The 14,947-nt window shown below is 47.7% G+C and overlaps 2 protein-coding genes across 7 annotated transcripts in view; one reads left to right on the forward strand and one right to left on the reverse strand.

The window, feature by feature from the left end:
• The window catches only part of mtrex (Mtr4 exosome RNA helicase), a 16,349-nt gene extending 13,515 nt beyond the window's left edge, over positions 1-2,834 (reverse strand). For all 3 annotated transcript variants that reach the window (XR_014118598.1, XM_081702064.1, XM_027030496.3), the window contains exons 1-5: positions 2,710-2,834; positions 957-1,100; positions 787-853; positions 626-688; positions 108-220 (exon numbers count right to left, since the gene is read on the reverse strand). Coding sequence is in view for 2 of the 3 variants with exons in the window: in XM_081702064.1 (XP_081558190.1) it covers positions 108-220; positions 626-688; positions 787-853; positions 957-1,100; positions 2,710-2,816 (494 nt within the window). In the remaining variant the exon portion in view is untranslated. The remainder of the gene's footprint in view (positions 1-107; positions 221-625; positions 689-786; positions 854-956; positions 1,101-2,709) is intronic.
• dhx29 (DEAH (Asp-Glu-Ala-His) box polypeptide 29) lies at positions 1,833-14,581 on the forward strand. 4 transcript variants are annotated; one of them, XM_081702062.1, is made up of 28 exons: positions 1,833-2,146; positions 3,240-3,432; positions 3,525-3,598; positions 3,711-3,824; positions 3,917-4,046; positions 4,161-4,303; positions 4,789-4,929; positions 5,081-5,207; positions 5,477-5,629; positions 6,416-6,584; positions 6,719-6,842; positions 7,204-7,857; positions 8,259-8,402; positions 8,520-8,696; positions 8,890-9,030; positions 9,158-9,302; positions 9,591-9,711; positions 9,845-9,929; positions 10,022-10,110; positions 10,708-10,836; positions 10,966-11,041; positions 11,132-11,356; positions 11,540-11,676; positions 12,081-12,171; positions 12,558-12,875; positions 13,590-13,721; positions 13,941-14,037; positions 14,168-14,581. In XM_081702062.1, the coding sequence occupies exons 2-28, from the start codon at positions 3,273-3,275 to the stop codon at positions 14,224-14,226; spliced, it is 4,155 nt and encodes a 1,384-aa protein (XP_081558188.1). In that variant the 5' UTR covers positions 1,833-2,146; positions 3,240-3,272; the 3' UTR covers positions 14,227-14,581. The 4 variants fall into 4 exon arrangements, with proteins under 4 accessions (XP_081558188.1, XP_035391749.1, XP_035391750.1 ...); XM_035535856.2 differs by lacking the exon at positions 1,833-2,146 and having other exon boundaries at positions 3,116-3,432; XM_035535857.2 differs by lacking the exon at positions 1,833-2,146 and having other exon boundaries at positions 3,116-3,432; positions 4,795-4,929.
• Positions 14,582-14,947: the final 366 nt, after the last annotated feature.

The raw sequence follows: 14,947 nt of genomic DNA on the forward strand, positions 1-14,947 counted from the left end.
GACTGCAGCTTGTCTTGTGAACAATAACGCTGCAGTTGCTGTTGCTCTGAGGCCAGCCCAGCCAGTACACTGCAAGTGTTTGTAATCACAATGAACGCTGGACTCACTCAGCACACACAGTTTTCCCTGCTGAGGTGTGAGCAGACACCAGAACCGACTGGTTGTTGTCGAGGCATAAAATGGCCTCTCTCTGGAAGGGATCGAGAATAAAGGGATATTCCTGTATGGGAGGACAGAACACAGATCAAACACACACAGCCCTGTTCAGTGCATATTGTGGTCAGCTCTAGCTGTTGCTAAGTATTCTATTAACATATCCTGCATAGAACAGATGTGCTTTCATTGCTTTTCTGCATTCTACAAAATAAAAATCATAATGTAAAGCATTTTTGCAAGTTTTATTTTTAAATGCCTACATGAATGAAGTCTAAAATGTTACACACTTTATTTAATGTGATTTTAATGTAAAAGTTGTAATGTAAAAATAAAAAAACTGATATGGTTTTTTGCTGAAAGGGATCAATTTTGAGAAGACCTTTAACAGACTAATGTAATGCAATGGAAACTGGCAACCCAGCGAGTAACTGCACACAGATGAAGCACAGACGGAAACAAGGGAAGGCACCTTGGCAGCTTTTCCAACTCGTGGTTTCAGTTGTGTGTACTCCTCATCAGCAGGTATGGCCACCTGTGGGGGTGGAACAAAAACACCTGTGACCACAGATGTTGGCAACATGCATAGAAGTCAAATTCAGTCTCCGCACGAGAGAGAGAAATGCCATTCACCTCGTGAGTGCAGCCCTCCACAGTCTCCACCTGCTCCACCCTGACTCTGGGCATCAGGTCTGCAAGACTGCAAGAGAAACCAGACATCTTGGTGAAAACGCAGGGTGGAAGAGGCACTTTTAGATACAGCTACAGACTAAATTAAGAGGGACAAACTCTAGCAGGCGTACTTTATCTCCTCTGCAGACATGGTCCCCATCTTGGCTCTCTTACTACCCACCACCTCCTCTGAGCAGTCGGCATCTGTCTCACGTTTCAGCCCGACAAAAGATGGAGAGTCTGCCTTCTCTTTCACATGTTTGCCCCCTGATTTTCTAAAACAGACAAATGAACCACAATATTAGTACCATTTCTCACAGTGTTGATTCTTATTAACCCACACAACTAAAATGGCCAAACAATGAGAACATTGTGCTGAATCTTTGCCAAGTTTACTTTAATTTAAAAAAAAAACAACACAATTTCAAGAGACAGCGAATATCTGGTTTAAAAAATTGCTTTAAACAATCAAAGAAAAAACATGGCATGGGAAAAGGGAGCTGAACGGCTGCAGTGGTGAGAGGCACACAGGCGCTGTACTGTCGTCATACTCTCAGTACATACATCATGTTGGCTTACACCTCAACCACCATCGCACGAGAGTGAGAGCTGCGTCAACAGCTGCTGTGTCCTGGGCACTCGTGAACAGAGTGGGACGTCCAGGCTCCACCAGGTGTGGGTGAGGTAGCCTGTGGCCATGAGTCTCAACATGTGTGTGGCACACAGGTGAGGAAGACTCCGGCAGCTCTTGGGAACGTGAGTAAGACTCGTGACTATCGTCTGCGTACTGCCAGCAAAAACAATACAGGCACAGATGGTGACCTGTAGGTGGCAGCTTGGAGGTCATGATCTGCTACATTAGCTGGTCTTTCCTGCACTCCAGCAGGACGTCAGCAAATTGTCAGGAGGACAGAGCGGAAACCATTACCATCAAATGACCACATGGATGTGTTTATCAACCACTGGGGCGACTTGTATGTTCATCAGTATAACGGTGTGTGCGTTGCCTGGAGATTAAACCCCGTGACCTTGGTTTTAGTAGCACCCTGCTCTGCCAGGTGCGCTGTAGGATCACGTGCACCGCCAGCAAGATTCAGAGGAATGAGAGCAGTGACCATTTCAAGTTAGCCACAGTAGCAGTGAAGATCTTCACTTAAAAGAGCTGCAAGTGGACGCTGCATCAACAGTTGCACAACCTCCAACTCCCCGCGTCTGAAGCAATTAACAGCATCCGTCTATCAAGATTTATTTGTAGATGTGTCGTCTTGTACATGTTTGCTTTAGGCGGACACTGAAGAATTCCACTTTAGCAGGAAACGAGGTAGACACTTTAATTCATTAATCTGATTCAACGAACTAAGCTAATTAAAGTTGTACCGCCTACCGTTAGCGCAGTTATTGGTGTGCAGTCACGACCGTCCAATCATCAGAGAAGTGGACAGGAAGTATAAAAATACACTTTTCATAAATAAAAGTAGAATTTAAAACCAACCTACGGCATTGTTAATAAAACGCCACTGCCTCTGTGTGTGCTAACCGAGCTAAGCTAAACTAGCTCGAATGGTGACTACAAGTGAATTAGACATTGCGGTGTTGCTTTAGCTAACCTAGCACTGAAAAACCTTTCAAACCGACCCCTCTGGGAAAGTCTCACAATAATTCAGCGAGCTTGGCCAATTCCATCTATAAATCTTTAGCCCGAAAGAGATAACTCCGGCTAACCCAACTAGCTAGCTTAGCTACTTTAGCTAGCCCACACTGGCTAGTTTCTCTCATCCGCAACATGCTCGCGAGCTCGCCAACGGCCTGACAAATCTGACAGAATTCGCGTCCAGCTTATAGACGCCGTTAGCCGTGGGCGAGTACAGAGCCACCCAAACATACCCAGCCTGAGGCGCAGTCTGCACAATCTTCGGGGCCGCTTTTTTACTAGAACTTGTCTGTTCCTCGTCAAACACGCTGAACAGATCGTCTCCGAAGGCGTCCGCCATACTCGCCGACAAGACACAAACCCCACAATGCCGTGCGCTTAGATGCCGAAATAAACCATCTATGAAGTCGGAAACAGTAAACACTGAAAATCAAAACAAAATCTCAACAAAATAAATACTACAGCCAGTTATATGGGACTGCATGAAAGCTATTAATTTATTCATTTTAATTAATTGTCCTGGGGGGGACACTTAAGTAAAAAAAAAACAGACCAAAACGGAACCAACTAGCTGCACCGTGTGTGCAAACTAGCAGTGCTAGACCTTTATTATGGAATTGGTTTAAGCGTTACAGGCTTCACAGTGCTGCAATGAGTTGTGAGGATTTGCTAACGAGTCATTGCATAGAATAATATGGCTTATAATATAATTCTACGTGTTTTTAAACGATAACTGCTTGACAACCTGTATATTATTCGTTAGGAATTATAGATTTGAACTCCCACTGTATTCTTAATGGGAGGGAAGAAAAAGAAAGGCGCGTTTGCATCACCGGCTGTACCCCGGAGCTCCGTTCCAGCGACGGGGAACCGAGCAGCTCCGGACGCAGCAGACAAAAAGCCACAACAGAGACCAAATTCGTCTAAAGCACCGACAAAGGAGAATAAAATAAAAGGTTTGGCTTCGCTCTTCTTGTCAAAAGACCAAAAACATCACGCTGTCTATATGGAGACGCAGTTGATTGTGTTTTATTTATTTTATCTCCAGTGCCGAAAACGTATGGACTCAACAACACCTCGCAGGCAGACACAAGTGGCGTCTCGGATAAATCCATCCTCAAAGTAAGACGTCCAGTTGAAATGGCTCCGTACCTTTTGCTCTGAAATCTGCAGAATGTCTCAGGGGTTGCATGACAGGTGATAATTAGTTTTTGCTTTGCGCAATATTCTGAAGGTGGTAATTCAGCCAGATCTGGAAAAAAAAGTCATCAGACTGATCAACGACCACAGACAAGGTTATGGAGACAAAGGGCCCGTGTCCGGAAGACTCACCACTAAAAAGCTGTTGGTAATGTTGTTACATACTACTATTTGTATTGATTTCTAAGAAAAATAAAAGGGATTGCTGTAGTTGCTGAAATTCTGGATTATTTTGGGTAGGACTTGTACACAGCTCTGCAAAAGTTCCACTTTAAGACAGAGCACATTGAGGAAGCAATGAAGAGCAGCGTTCTCTATGGAGGTGACCTTCACTCAGCACTGGACTGGCTCTGCCTCAACCTCAGAGATGGTAAAAAATAACAAACAAAAGTGTCATGGCACATTTGGTGAGTGAAGTGTGCACTGTCACACACTGAATTGAATGCTTCAAACTGAAAACCTAAGCCTCTGTTTTCATGGTAAGATGAGCTGCCTGAGGGGTTCAGTCAGAGCATGTGTGAGGAGAACACGAAAAGCCGACCCAGGTTCCAGGAGAAGAGACTGGAGAAGAGTCAGGAGGCAGTAGTTACAGAGGCCTCCACCTGGGAGGAGAAACAGAAAGTGAAGGTATGAAACGACAAAAACAAAACCCCAAGACAAACCCTCATGTCAGTCACTGCAGGATAGAACATTGGCTCGGTACCCAAAAGCAGTGTGGAGTTAAGATCATCTTAAATGAAAGACAGAGAGTTCAGTGTGATACTCTACCATTTAACAATGTTTTTTGTGTCATGATGCTTTGGGAAACTCAGGTTAGTACATTTCTATGGACTGTTCAAATCAGTGCTGTTCTCAGTAAAGTTGTTCACCCTGGCAGTATTCTTCAGAGCGCTTCCGGTCAAGAGGTGCTTTAATCTGGCACCTTGACCCAAATCCCAATTTTTACAGTCTCTTGTAGTCTGTGCCTCTCATGGGTTGGAGGGTATCCACACCTGACTCCTGAAGTAAATGGCATCTTTATTATCTCTGCTGCAAACCCGCAGCCTGTCAGAAACACCGTTTGGAGTGTGTTGTAGTGTAGGCGGGCTCAGGAGCGGGGGGTGTGGTCTCAGCCGCAGGTGAAGGAGGAAGACATGAGCATGAAGGAGTGGATCCTGAGATATGTGGAGCAGTCCACAGACGAGAGCGATGAAGGGGACAACAGGACCGCTGACAGATCCCACACTCCGCCGCCAGACGACAAGTTTGACCCGGTTAGTCCCAATTCCCTCTTCCTGTCCTCATGTTTGCCATGTCTGGCTTATGGCTACAGTAACGCACCAGGCTCTGGTAACACTGTGTCGGGTGCTTTCCTGCGCTGGCTCCTGTGTTGATAAATGAGACTGCAGTCATGTTCTCCTGTAGAATGACCGCTACCTGGTGCTCACCGCTCAGCTGTACGACGCTAAAGAGATGGCAGCCGATGCCAAGGCTAAGAAGGACAAACCAGGCCAGCGGAGTGCCCAGGATCGCATCCGGGTCATCCAGCAAGGTCACACTTGACACAAAACACTCCTCACCTCTGACCTAATTTCCCCTCTCACCCCATGCAGAACCAACACTGCAGCTTATTCACATATCTCACATTTGTTCGAGATGATTTCTTTACCAGAATTTGCCTTTAGTGTCACTGTTTATATTTTTTCAGGTGTGAAGGTGCTCCCTTCTCCTCTCAGTTCTTTGCATGGCTGTCAATGCGCTTCTGTTTACCGAGCGCTCTGGAGGTAGGGTGAGACTCAACGTGCATCACTGCTTTTTCAGAGCTGAAGCCGCTGGAATCTCACCCCATGTTCAACCCAGCCATCAAAGTCACAGACGTCCCCAAGCAGGAGAAGGTGGTCACCACTGCAACCGAGGGCAACGAGGAACTGCGCTTCAGCCTGTTTGAGCAGGCAGATAAAGCAGCAGACAGAGGTGAGCACAGCTCTAGGTCAGTGTGCATATCGATCACTTCTGTTACTCAGCAGCAGCAGACAGGTGAGCACAGGTCTGGGGTCAGTGTGCATATTGATCACTTCTCTGCAGCAGCAGACGTCTCCATTATTTGGCTGGTTGAATGTATTAGATATTTTATTTTGTTTTTAAACTTTAAAGCTGTCAGCTCAGTTTGTCTTTCACAACTTTATGCTGTTGTTTACTAGTAATATAGAATAAAATAGTGTAGAATAGAATAAAATGTTTTCTCATTGTACAATGAAATTTTTTTAGAACTCCTAGTGTTCCATGCTAGTAAAATAAAATAAAATAAAATAGAATAAAGCAGTGCGGTTTTGAAACATGTGCAATGGTTGACGAGCAGCATAGTGATGTATTAATAGACTGATCTAAGATACAATGGATGACTACAACAACACAGTGATGTAATAATAGAATGACCTATGGTCCAATGGTTGACAAGCAGCACAGTGATGTAATGATAGAATCATCTAAGGCACAATGGCTGACTGCCCACAACACAGTGATGTAATAATAGAATGATCTAAGGTGCAAATGGTGATGTAATAATAGATTGTCTAAGGTCGCATGGTTGCCAAGAGCAGCCTAATGGATGCAGCAGCACAAAGTGTGTACAGGAAGTCTCCTTTGCTATAAGCTTATTTTTACTGGTATGTACAGTGCAAAGGATGGAGTCCAACCTCGGTGTGTGATCTGATCTGAGCATGTCTCTAGAATGGATTCCATTGTTCTGTCATATTTCAGTGGATAAGAAGAAGGAGCCCAAAGACATTCGCAACTTTGACTACACGGGACGCAGCTGGACCGGGAAATCACCCAAACAGTTCCTGATCGACTGGTGCAGGAAGAACCTCCCAAAAAGCCCAGCACCATCATTCCAGAAGGTTCCATCTGGGAGATTCTGGAAATGCAAGTGTGTGACTTTTTTCTTTTCATTAATATCTGATACTTTTGTGCTTATTTAGGAATGTTACCAGTAGTTCCACTTGTGCTTGTGTGTGTGTGTGTGTGTGTGTGTGTGTGTGTGTGTGTGTGTGTGTGTGTCAGGGTTCGCATTCAGAGGGCTGATGATGATGTGTTGGAGGTTTGTCCCACCATCTTGACAGAGGACAGCATGCAGGCTCAGCACTTGGGGGCCACACTGGCCCTCTACACCCTGGTGAAGGGACAGGTGTGTGTGTGTGTGTGTGTGTGCGTGCTTACACTCTTTCTGAACTAACAGTTTCTGAATATTGTTTGTTTATCTGCTTGTGTGTCTTTTATTTGAAAGCGACGCAGTGCCAGCACATTACCCATGACCTGAGCCTCAGTCTGGACTAAACCATAATTAAGGTGCATCTGATGTAAACCTGGCCAGTGGTTGCAGGGAATGAATAGAGAAGACAGTGACCACACCTTCTCTATATGTCTCTCCGTGTGGTGTGTGTATGTGTGTGTGTGTGTGTGTGTGTGTGTGTGTGTATGTGTGTGTCTCTCTCTCTCTCTCTCTCTCTCTCTCTCTCTCCCCCCCCCCCCCCCCCCCCCCCCCGCAGTCTGTGCAACAGCTCCTGCCTCCGCCGTACCGTGACGTGTGGTTAGAGTGGCGAGACAGCGAGCATCAGCAGGAAGAGGAGACCCGCTCCGCCATCAACAAACCCCGCGACCAGTTCATCTCCCGCCTGCTCGCCCGCCTCAAACAGCAGCATCCCCACACGGCCCGGGCCGACGCCCCGCTCCAGTCCCTGCCGCTCGGAGACGAGCCTGAAGATTCCTGGGAGAGCCTGGCAACCCCAGAGGAGGCGGAGCCCCTGAGTGTGGGGTGTGGCCCCCAGCCACAGGAGGCGGAGACCCGGCTCAGAAGGCGTGGCTCCCCGCCAGAAGAGGCGTCTCGGGTGCTGTTCCTGAGGCTCCGTGACTCTGAACATGCCCGCAGGCTGCGGTCTGAGCGGGAGCAGCTGCCTGTCTTCCAGCAGCGGGCGCGGGTGCTGGAGGCTTTACAGCGCCACCGTGTGCTGGTGGTGGCAGGTGAGACCGGCAGTGGGAAGAGCACCCAGGTACCGCAGTTCATCCTGGAGGAGCTGCTGGGGGCGGGGCAGGAGGCGCGGCCCTGTAACGTGGTGGTCACTCAGCCCAGGAGGGTCTCGGCCATGAGTCTGGCCGGCAGGGTGAGCGAGGAGCTGGGCTGCCAGGATGGGCCCGGGGCCAAGGTGAACCTCCTCGCTCTACATTCAACTTCCTCTTCACAGAGAGGAAGAGGACTTTTATTTTGTAATTTTTGTAACTCAGATATGTCTAAGTACTATTCTAAAATGATGATCATTTGAATTATTTTTGACACAACTCTTTAGCTTTAAAGACTTATTTTCATGAATGACGGGTCCACACCTTTACTGCCCTGTTTTTTCATTCTGAAATACTACTATACTTATTAGAATTAACAAAAGATTTTTCCCCTCATTGAATGATCTCTTGAAAATATCCACAAGTTTAGCTTGCTGTTATTAGCAGATCTGTTTTGACTGAATCTTTTTTTAAACTGGGGTGTACGTTACCGTGGCGGTGGTTGGTAGTGTGTGGGGCTCTAATTATGGTGGGCGGGGCTCTGCAGACCTCCCTGTGTGGGTACCAGATCCGGGCGGAGAGCCGGACCAGTGACTCCACATGCCTCCTCTACTGCACCACCGGTGTGTTGCTACGTAAGCTCCAGCAGGACTGTCTCCTCACTGCCCTCACACACGTCATCGTGGATGAGGTGAGTGCACCTGCTCCTGGCCACAATCACACCCACACTCACTCCCTGATTGGTTTGGCTTTTAAAGACACTGCAGTGGGGCAGTATCTGAGGTGCGTGCATGTGCTTGATCCCCAGGTTCACGAGCGCAGTGTTCAGTCAGATTTCCTGCTCACCATTCTGCGGGATCTGGTTCAGAAGCGCTCGGACCTGCAGCTGCTCCTGATGAGTGCCACCGCGGACTGTGGGAAGTTTGCCAGCTATTTCAACCACTGCCCTGTGCTCACCATCCCAGGCAGGACCTTCCCAGTTCAGGTGAGGGAGAAGAATTGGAGTTGGGGGAATTTATACATTTTGTGGGTATACTGTATAATTATAACATTCCAGTGTTCATGTTCAAATGATTAGTGCTTTGACGTTGTAGTTGTACCACACTGTTGCACTACACTGTACTCCAGTGTAGGTGGTGTGGGTGAAGGAGGACAGTTCTGTATTGCTTTTGCGGTAGGTGTATCACCTGGAGGACGTTGTGGAGGCTACAGGCTACATCCTGGACCAGGACTCTGAGTACAGCCAGAGGTCTGTGGACGAGGAGGAGCAGGTCTGCATCTCGGTCACACAGAAAGGAGGAAGAACTATCCAGCACCAGGTGGGAGAGACCAACCTGCTTACTGGCTTTCCTACCAATGTTCTGAGGCACTATTGCTGATATTCAGGCATTCTTTGTACACATGTGCACGTGTGTGTGCGTGTATGTGCGCACGTGTTTTCTTTAGGAGACGATTGTGCGGGACACTGTCCCAGGTTGGGACCTCGGGCTGGACCTCGACCACTTCAGCAGCCGCACACGGCACGCACTGCAGTACATGAACCCCAACAAGGTTAACATGGACCTGATCCTGGACCTGCTTGCATACCTGGGTAACGCTGAGTATTACCACCCAGACTGACCTGGATAACTATTACCACACAGACTGACCCAGGTAACGCTGACTATTACCACACAGACTGACCTGGTAAACTGAGCATTACCACACAGACTGACCTCGGTAACATTGACTATTACCACACAGACTGAGACTGATTGACTGAATCTGGCACTAATCTACTGTCAAGACTGGATTTGATGCATATGCACACCCACACATGTTAGTTTCGCATGCCAGTTGATCACATTCTCAGTCTAACAGCCTTGTCTCTTGACTCCAGATAAAGCAACCCAGTTTGGGACAGTAGATGGTGCTGTGCTGGTGTTTCTGCCTGGGTTGGCCCACATTCAGCAGCTCTATGGCCTCCTGACCACAGACAAGAGATTCAGCTCTAAGGACAGGTGACCCCTACTGATGGTTCCTCACACCCAGGCTATCTTGTGTATCACAGGTGTCAAAACTATCATTTGTAATTCATCTGTAATCTTCTGATGCTTGATTTTACATTATTGGTTTGTTTATTTATGTTTGTAGATACAGGCTGGTAGCCCTCCATTCTACGCTTTCCTCCCAGGATCAAGCTGCAGCGTTCAAAGTGCCCCCTGCTGGTGTGAGAAAGGTACTGCATGGACATAGTACCAGCCATACTGCTCTTCGAGTTTGAGGTTTTGTGCTGGAGTTGTGAAAATGTTCTCTGTCTGTTGTTTTCAGATTGTGCTTTCCACAAACATTGCTGAGACTGGAGTGACTATTCCAGATGTGCTGTTTGTCATCGACACAGGGAAAACAAAAGAGAATCGGTGAGCCACATGAACGTGGTTCCTTTAGCACAGTTTTACAGAACCACCCGTCTTGGCTGTGTTTTAGTTTAGTCTCGACTTGCACCCACGTGACCCCCTCGCACGAGAGTCAGACGTGCTGGTTATCTGGCTGTGGTGTTTTGGATGTTATAGATAAAAACTGGACTGGGTAAGACCTCTGCTTGAAATGGCCAACACAAAAATGTCTGGATGAAATATGCTGGATGGCTGAGGATAAAACCACTGAGATTAGCGATGGAGTTTTCTATCCCTTTGTCTGTATCATAGCTGTTGTCCTAATCTTCCGTGAACCTGGAAAAGGAACTGAGACAAATGCTTTCCCAGCGGAGCTGCAGGGATGAGTGAGGCATGAGTGGACTCTGTATGCTACCTTGGTCTGAGGCCATTACAACTGAAGTGCTTTGTGGCTCCAGTCTGTGAGCCCATATCTATGAGCCAATCTGGATTAAGAGTGCTGTTCTAGGATCAAGTTCCCACATCTTACGCAGCCCTATTTATTAGGATGTAAAATGCCCATCTGACCCTGGATCAGTGCTCTTAAATGGGTCCTGATGTGTGTATTTGTTGCGTGTTCAGGTATCATGAAGGCAGTCAGATGAGCTCCTTGGTGGAGACGTTTGTGAGCAAAGCCAGCGCCCTCCAGAGGCAGGGCAGGGCAGGGCGCGTGAGGAATGGCTTTTGCTTCCGCCTCTACCCCAAATCCAAGTGAGTAAAGAAAGTGATCTGATTACCTCACCTGTAGGGACTGTGACCTGATTACCTCACCTGTTGCCTGTTGTGTGACGTATAGTTTGAATGCTACATAACAGTCATGATGGTGTTTGTGTCTGTCAGATTTGATAGCTTCAACGAATACTCCAAACCTGAGATTCTGAGGGTACCACTAGAGGAGCTCTGTCTTCATATTATGGTAATGTAATGCACGCTCCCATTATGGTGATGTAACACACGCTCCCCTCATACATTTCACACTCATTCTTTCGTGTGTGTGTATGTGTAGAAGTGTGAGTATGGCTCGCCGGAGGACTTCCTGTCTCGTGCCCTGGACCCTCCCCAACAGCAGTCTGTGTGTAACGCCGTCAGTCTCTTGAGGAAGATTGGCGCCTGTCACAGAGAAAGCCACACCCTCACGCCCCTGGGGCACCACCTGGCCAGCCTGCCCGTCAATGTCAAGATTGGCAAGATGCTCATATTCGGTGCCATCTTGGGATGCCTAGAACCAATCGTGAGTTCAGGTGTAGGGTTAAGGCGCAGGAGGACTCTAACTCCCAAACACTTATGACACATCAATGCCACACACCACTAAAATACCACAGACTAAAAATTACAAATCCAGATTCATGGAAAAAACTGTCAGTGTGTCCATAAAAGCTCTACATCACAAAAACCTACTTTTAAATCCCTCCAGGCCACCATAGCTGCAGCTATATCAGAGAAGTCTCCATTTACCACACCCATGAGCAGAAAGGAGGACGCCAACCTGGCCAAGGATGCCCTCGCCATCGCCAACTCCGATCACCTCACCATCTACCACGCCTACCTAAGGTACGTGCCCCAGTCCTGTTCCTCAGGCTCTGACGCCCTGCAGAGGTTAGTTCCAGCCTTAGCAGAACAAACCTGGGCCTCCTCATTCAGGACATTATGGTCACTCAAGCACCAGGAGCAGGCATGCCTGATTCCAGTAAGAAGGAATCTCTTCGGCCTGGGACTGTGTCTCAGGAGACTGGGGACTGGTGGTTAACAAACTTCACCAAATATAATAGAAAACTTCATTACTTTAGAAATGAAGAGGTCTCTCCATATGGTTAAGGATCTGTTTGAACCCCTCGTGACAAACTGGAGCATAAAAATACTAGGATAAGATAATACTAGGATATGTAAAATAAGAGATTGTGGGCTAAACTGTGGTACATTGTTAGCCGCCCCTTTGTTTACATCCTCACTCACAGGTGGCAGCAGGCTCGCCAGGAGGGCGTGCGCTCCGAGACGGCCTACTGCAGGAAGCACTTCCTGAGTCGCACTGCCCTCATTACCATCGAGGTGACGCCCCCTCTCACTTAAACACATTCCACCCGTCTGCCTCCGCAGAAACGCTGACCTCCAAAGCTTCGAGATCTCTTTCGAGTGGAGAAAATGGAGAGTTATTTTTGCCGTTAAAACTGATTTATTTTGCATCATAAAATTAATGCTGACGCACTTCTATGTGGTCCCGTGGTGCTCCTGTCTCACATGTTGACAGGCAGTGACACAGGTGCTGTATAACGCTGGTCTCCATAGCAATGTGAAACAGGACCTGGTTCAGTGTGAATTCACACGCGTGCATACACACACATATACACACACACACACACACACACACACACACACACACACACACACACACACACACCACTCTCACAGGCCTTTATAACCGTTGTCTCCATCAGAATGTGAAACAGGAGCTGGTCCGGATGGTGGAGCAGACCGGCTTGTCCAGCGCCTTGCCCATTAGGCCCGATGGTCCCCGTCGCCGTGGTGAAGCCCAGGGCCCCGTTTCGCTGTCCAAGCGGGACATCCCGGTCCTGGTGGCGGTGCTGACTGCAGGCCTGTACGACAGCGTGGGCCGGGTCCTGACCACGCCCTCCGTGGACCCGCAGGAGCGCGTGGTCTGCACGGTGGAGACGGGGCAGGGTAAAGCCCAGGTTCACCCATCCTCCATCAACCGCTCCCTCCACACCCCCAGATGGCTCCTCTTTCAGGAGAAGGTAGAACAGACTGGTCTTCTGAACCCTCCGAGATGTTCTGCTAGTTTTGTTTTCTTTTACATCTTGCGTGCCACACAGTTTTGATGAAACATGGTGAAGAATTCTCCCTCCTTCACTGAACAACTGGGGGAACGTGTGTATTAGAACGGTGAGGCAGGTCCATACCACCTGTCTCGGATCCTGTTCTGGGCTCCGCAGCAGGTGAATACACCTGGTTCTGATAGAGCCTACAAAGGGCTTAGTAAATATAAGACTGTCAGGAGAACGCAAACCTGTGTACTGCATGCAGTTCCCACGGCTGCTGGGTTCCCTCGGAGTAGTTTGTTGGCTCGATCGAAAACTCCACTACCCAGAAACCCCCCGGTTTAGTGGGTGGGGTTTATATAAGTGTTTCTTGTAAACGTCCTGGGTTTTGTGGTCTTCAACAGCGCCGCAGCGTGTACTAATGTTGCTGTGCCTCGCCCTTATGTCATGACTGTATGTAATGACCACGTAGTGTGTCTTGCTGTGTGATCACATAGCCAGCGGTGTCACTATGACATCTCGATGTGTATTGACATGTACCATTACAGTGATTGTTGAATCAGGTGTGTTAGAGTAGAGAGGACCCGACAGGGTCCTGACCCGCTGCGACGGTTGGCCCAGTGTTCAGTGCAGTCGCTGTGGTATGTCTGCTTGGACTGATGTGGTGCACACCTGTCTTCTCCCTCCCAGGTGAAGTATGCAAAGGTGTACCTGCGTGACACCACCCTGGTGTCCCCTTTCCCCATCCTGCTGTTTGGGGGGGACATCGATGTTCAGCATCGCGAAAGACTCACCACCGTCGACGGATGGATTCACTTCCAGGTTAGTGTGGTTGTGGTAAGATTAGCTTTTATTTTTGACAGCTGTTGTAACTGAGTCATAGTCCAGAGAGACTATTGAGTTCATTTTGTAGGCTTAATATTTGTGTATAAAACTCTTCAGCAGACACAGTAAAGTGTTTATTGTTGTAGGCTGGTATTCGAAGGTAAAGTGTCTTCAGCAAACAGTGTTTATTTATTAAGTGTTTATCTTCCTGTCAAGGCTCCTGTCCGTATTGGGGTGATTTTCAAGCACCTCCGCAAGCTCATGGACTCGCTTTTGGAGCAGAAACTAGCGAACCCCAAAATGCGTCTGGAAGGTAAATCACATTTTCCAAACATGTCTTTCTTCTCAGACCCTCCATCAAAAGTGTTTGTCCTGGCATAGAGTGCTTTCAGTGCAGCGTTTAGACTTTAGTATTCACATCTGTGCTTTGCTCCTTTCCTCAGATGAGAAGATTATACATCTGATCACAGAGCTGCTCCAGTCGGAGAGTCTGCCTCGTTAAACTTCCTCTGTTGAGGAGCCTCTCCTCCTGTACTAATCCCCACCCCAAATGGGATTAACTGATACCAACATCAGCACTTTAATGAGTTCCCATCCTTAACATGCTCTTAGACTCAGCAGTTAGTTCCTCGGCCTTGAGTGTGTTGGAGCAGAGAAGACGTGAACTTGTGAAGACAGGAGGTGAGAAGACCTGGGACTGTGGAGAAGATCTTGAACCGGGGAGTGGCACCCCACTGAGGGATTTGGATTACGGAGCAGTTAGGAAATGTTATTCTCATTGTATCCATGTACTGGCAAATACAAATAAAAGAGAATTTTAACACCAAGTTAGTAAATATTTACATTATTCTCCTAAACTGGTCTGTTGTGTTTTTATTTTTACGTTGGTTGTAGTGCAAACAGCACACAGAAGTGTTCCTAGTGCTTTATTTTACAGCCATGAGGAGAGGAAGACAAGGTCCACTCTCAAGGTCTGTTGGATTCCCAGGTGTAGCCAGGCTAGTCTGCCTGAATATGTGCGTCAGGCCAGCAGTTTAAATGTAAGGTGACTGACATGAACAATGTGAGCAAGGCAAGTTTAGTTTGTTCAAAACTTTTCATACCCAGTGCAAATTCTAATTGCTTCACATAAAAGAATGAAATAGCAGGTGTATCAAATCCTGAGATCTGCCATCTTTGTGAGAAAGGTGTTTGCAAAAAAACATTACATAACTAAATAAAAC

Source organism: Electrophorus electricus, chromosome 19 (genome assembly GCF_041902795.1).
Source record: "Electrophorus electricus isolate QZ-2024a chromosome 19, ASM4190279v1, whole genome shotgun sequence".
Lineage (NCBI taxonomy): Eukaryota > Metazoa > Chordata > Actinopteri > Gymnotiformes > Gymnotidae > Electrophorus > Electrophorus electricus.

Coding starts and splice junctions, on each gene's coding strand:
- dhx29 (XM_081702062.1), top strand. CDS start 3,273: ATGGGAGGGAAGAAAAAGAAAGGCGCGTTTGCATCACCGGCTGTACCC. Junction 5,208..5,476: donor CATCCGGGTCATCCAGCAAG/GTCACACTTGAC, acceptor CTGCTTTTTCAG/AGCTGAAGCCGCTGGAATCT. Junction 7,858..8,258: donor AGGATGGGCCCGGGGCCAAG/GTGAACCTCCTC, acceptor GGGGCTCTGCAG/ACCTCCCTGTGTGGGTACCA.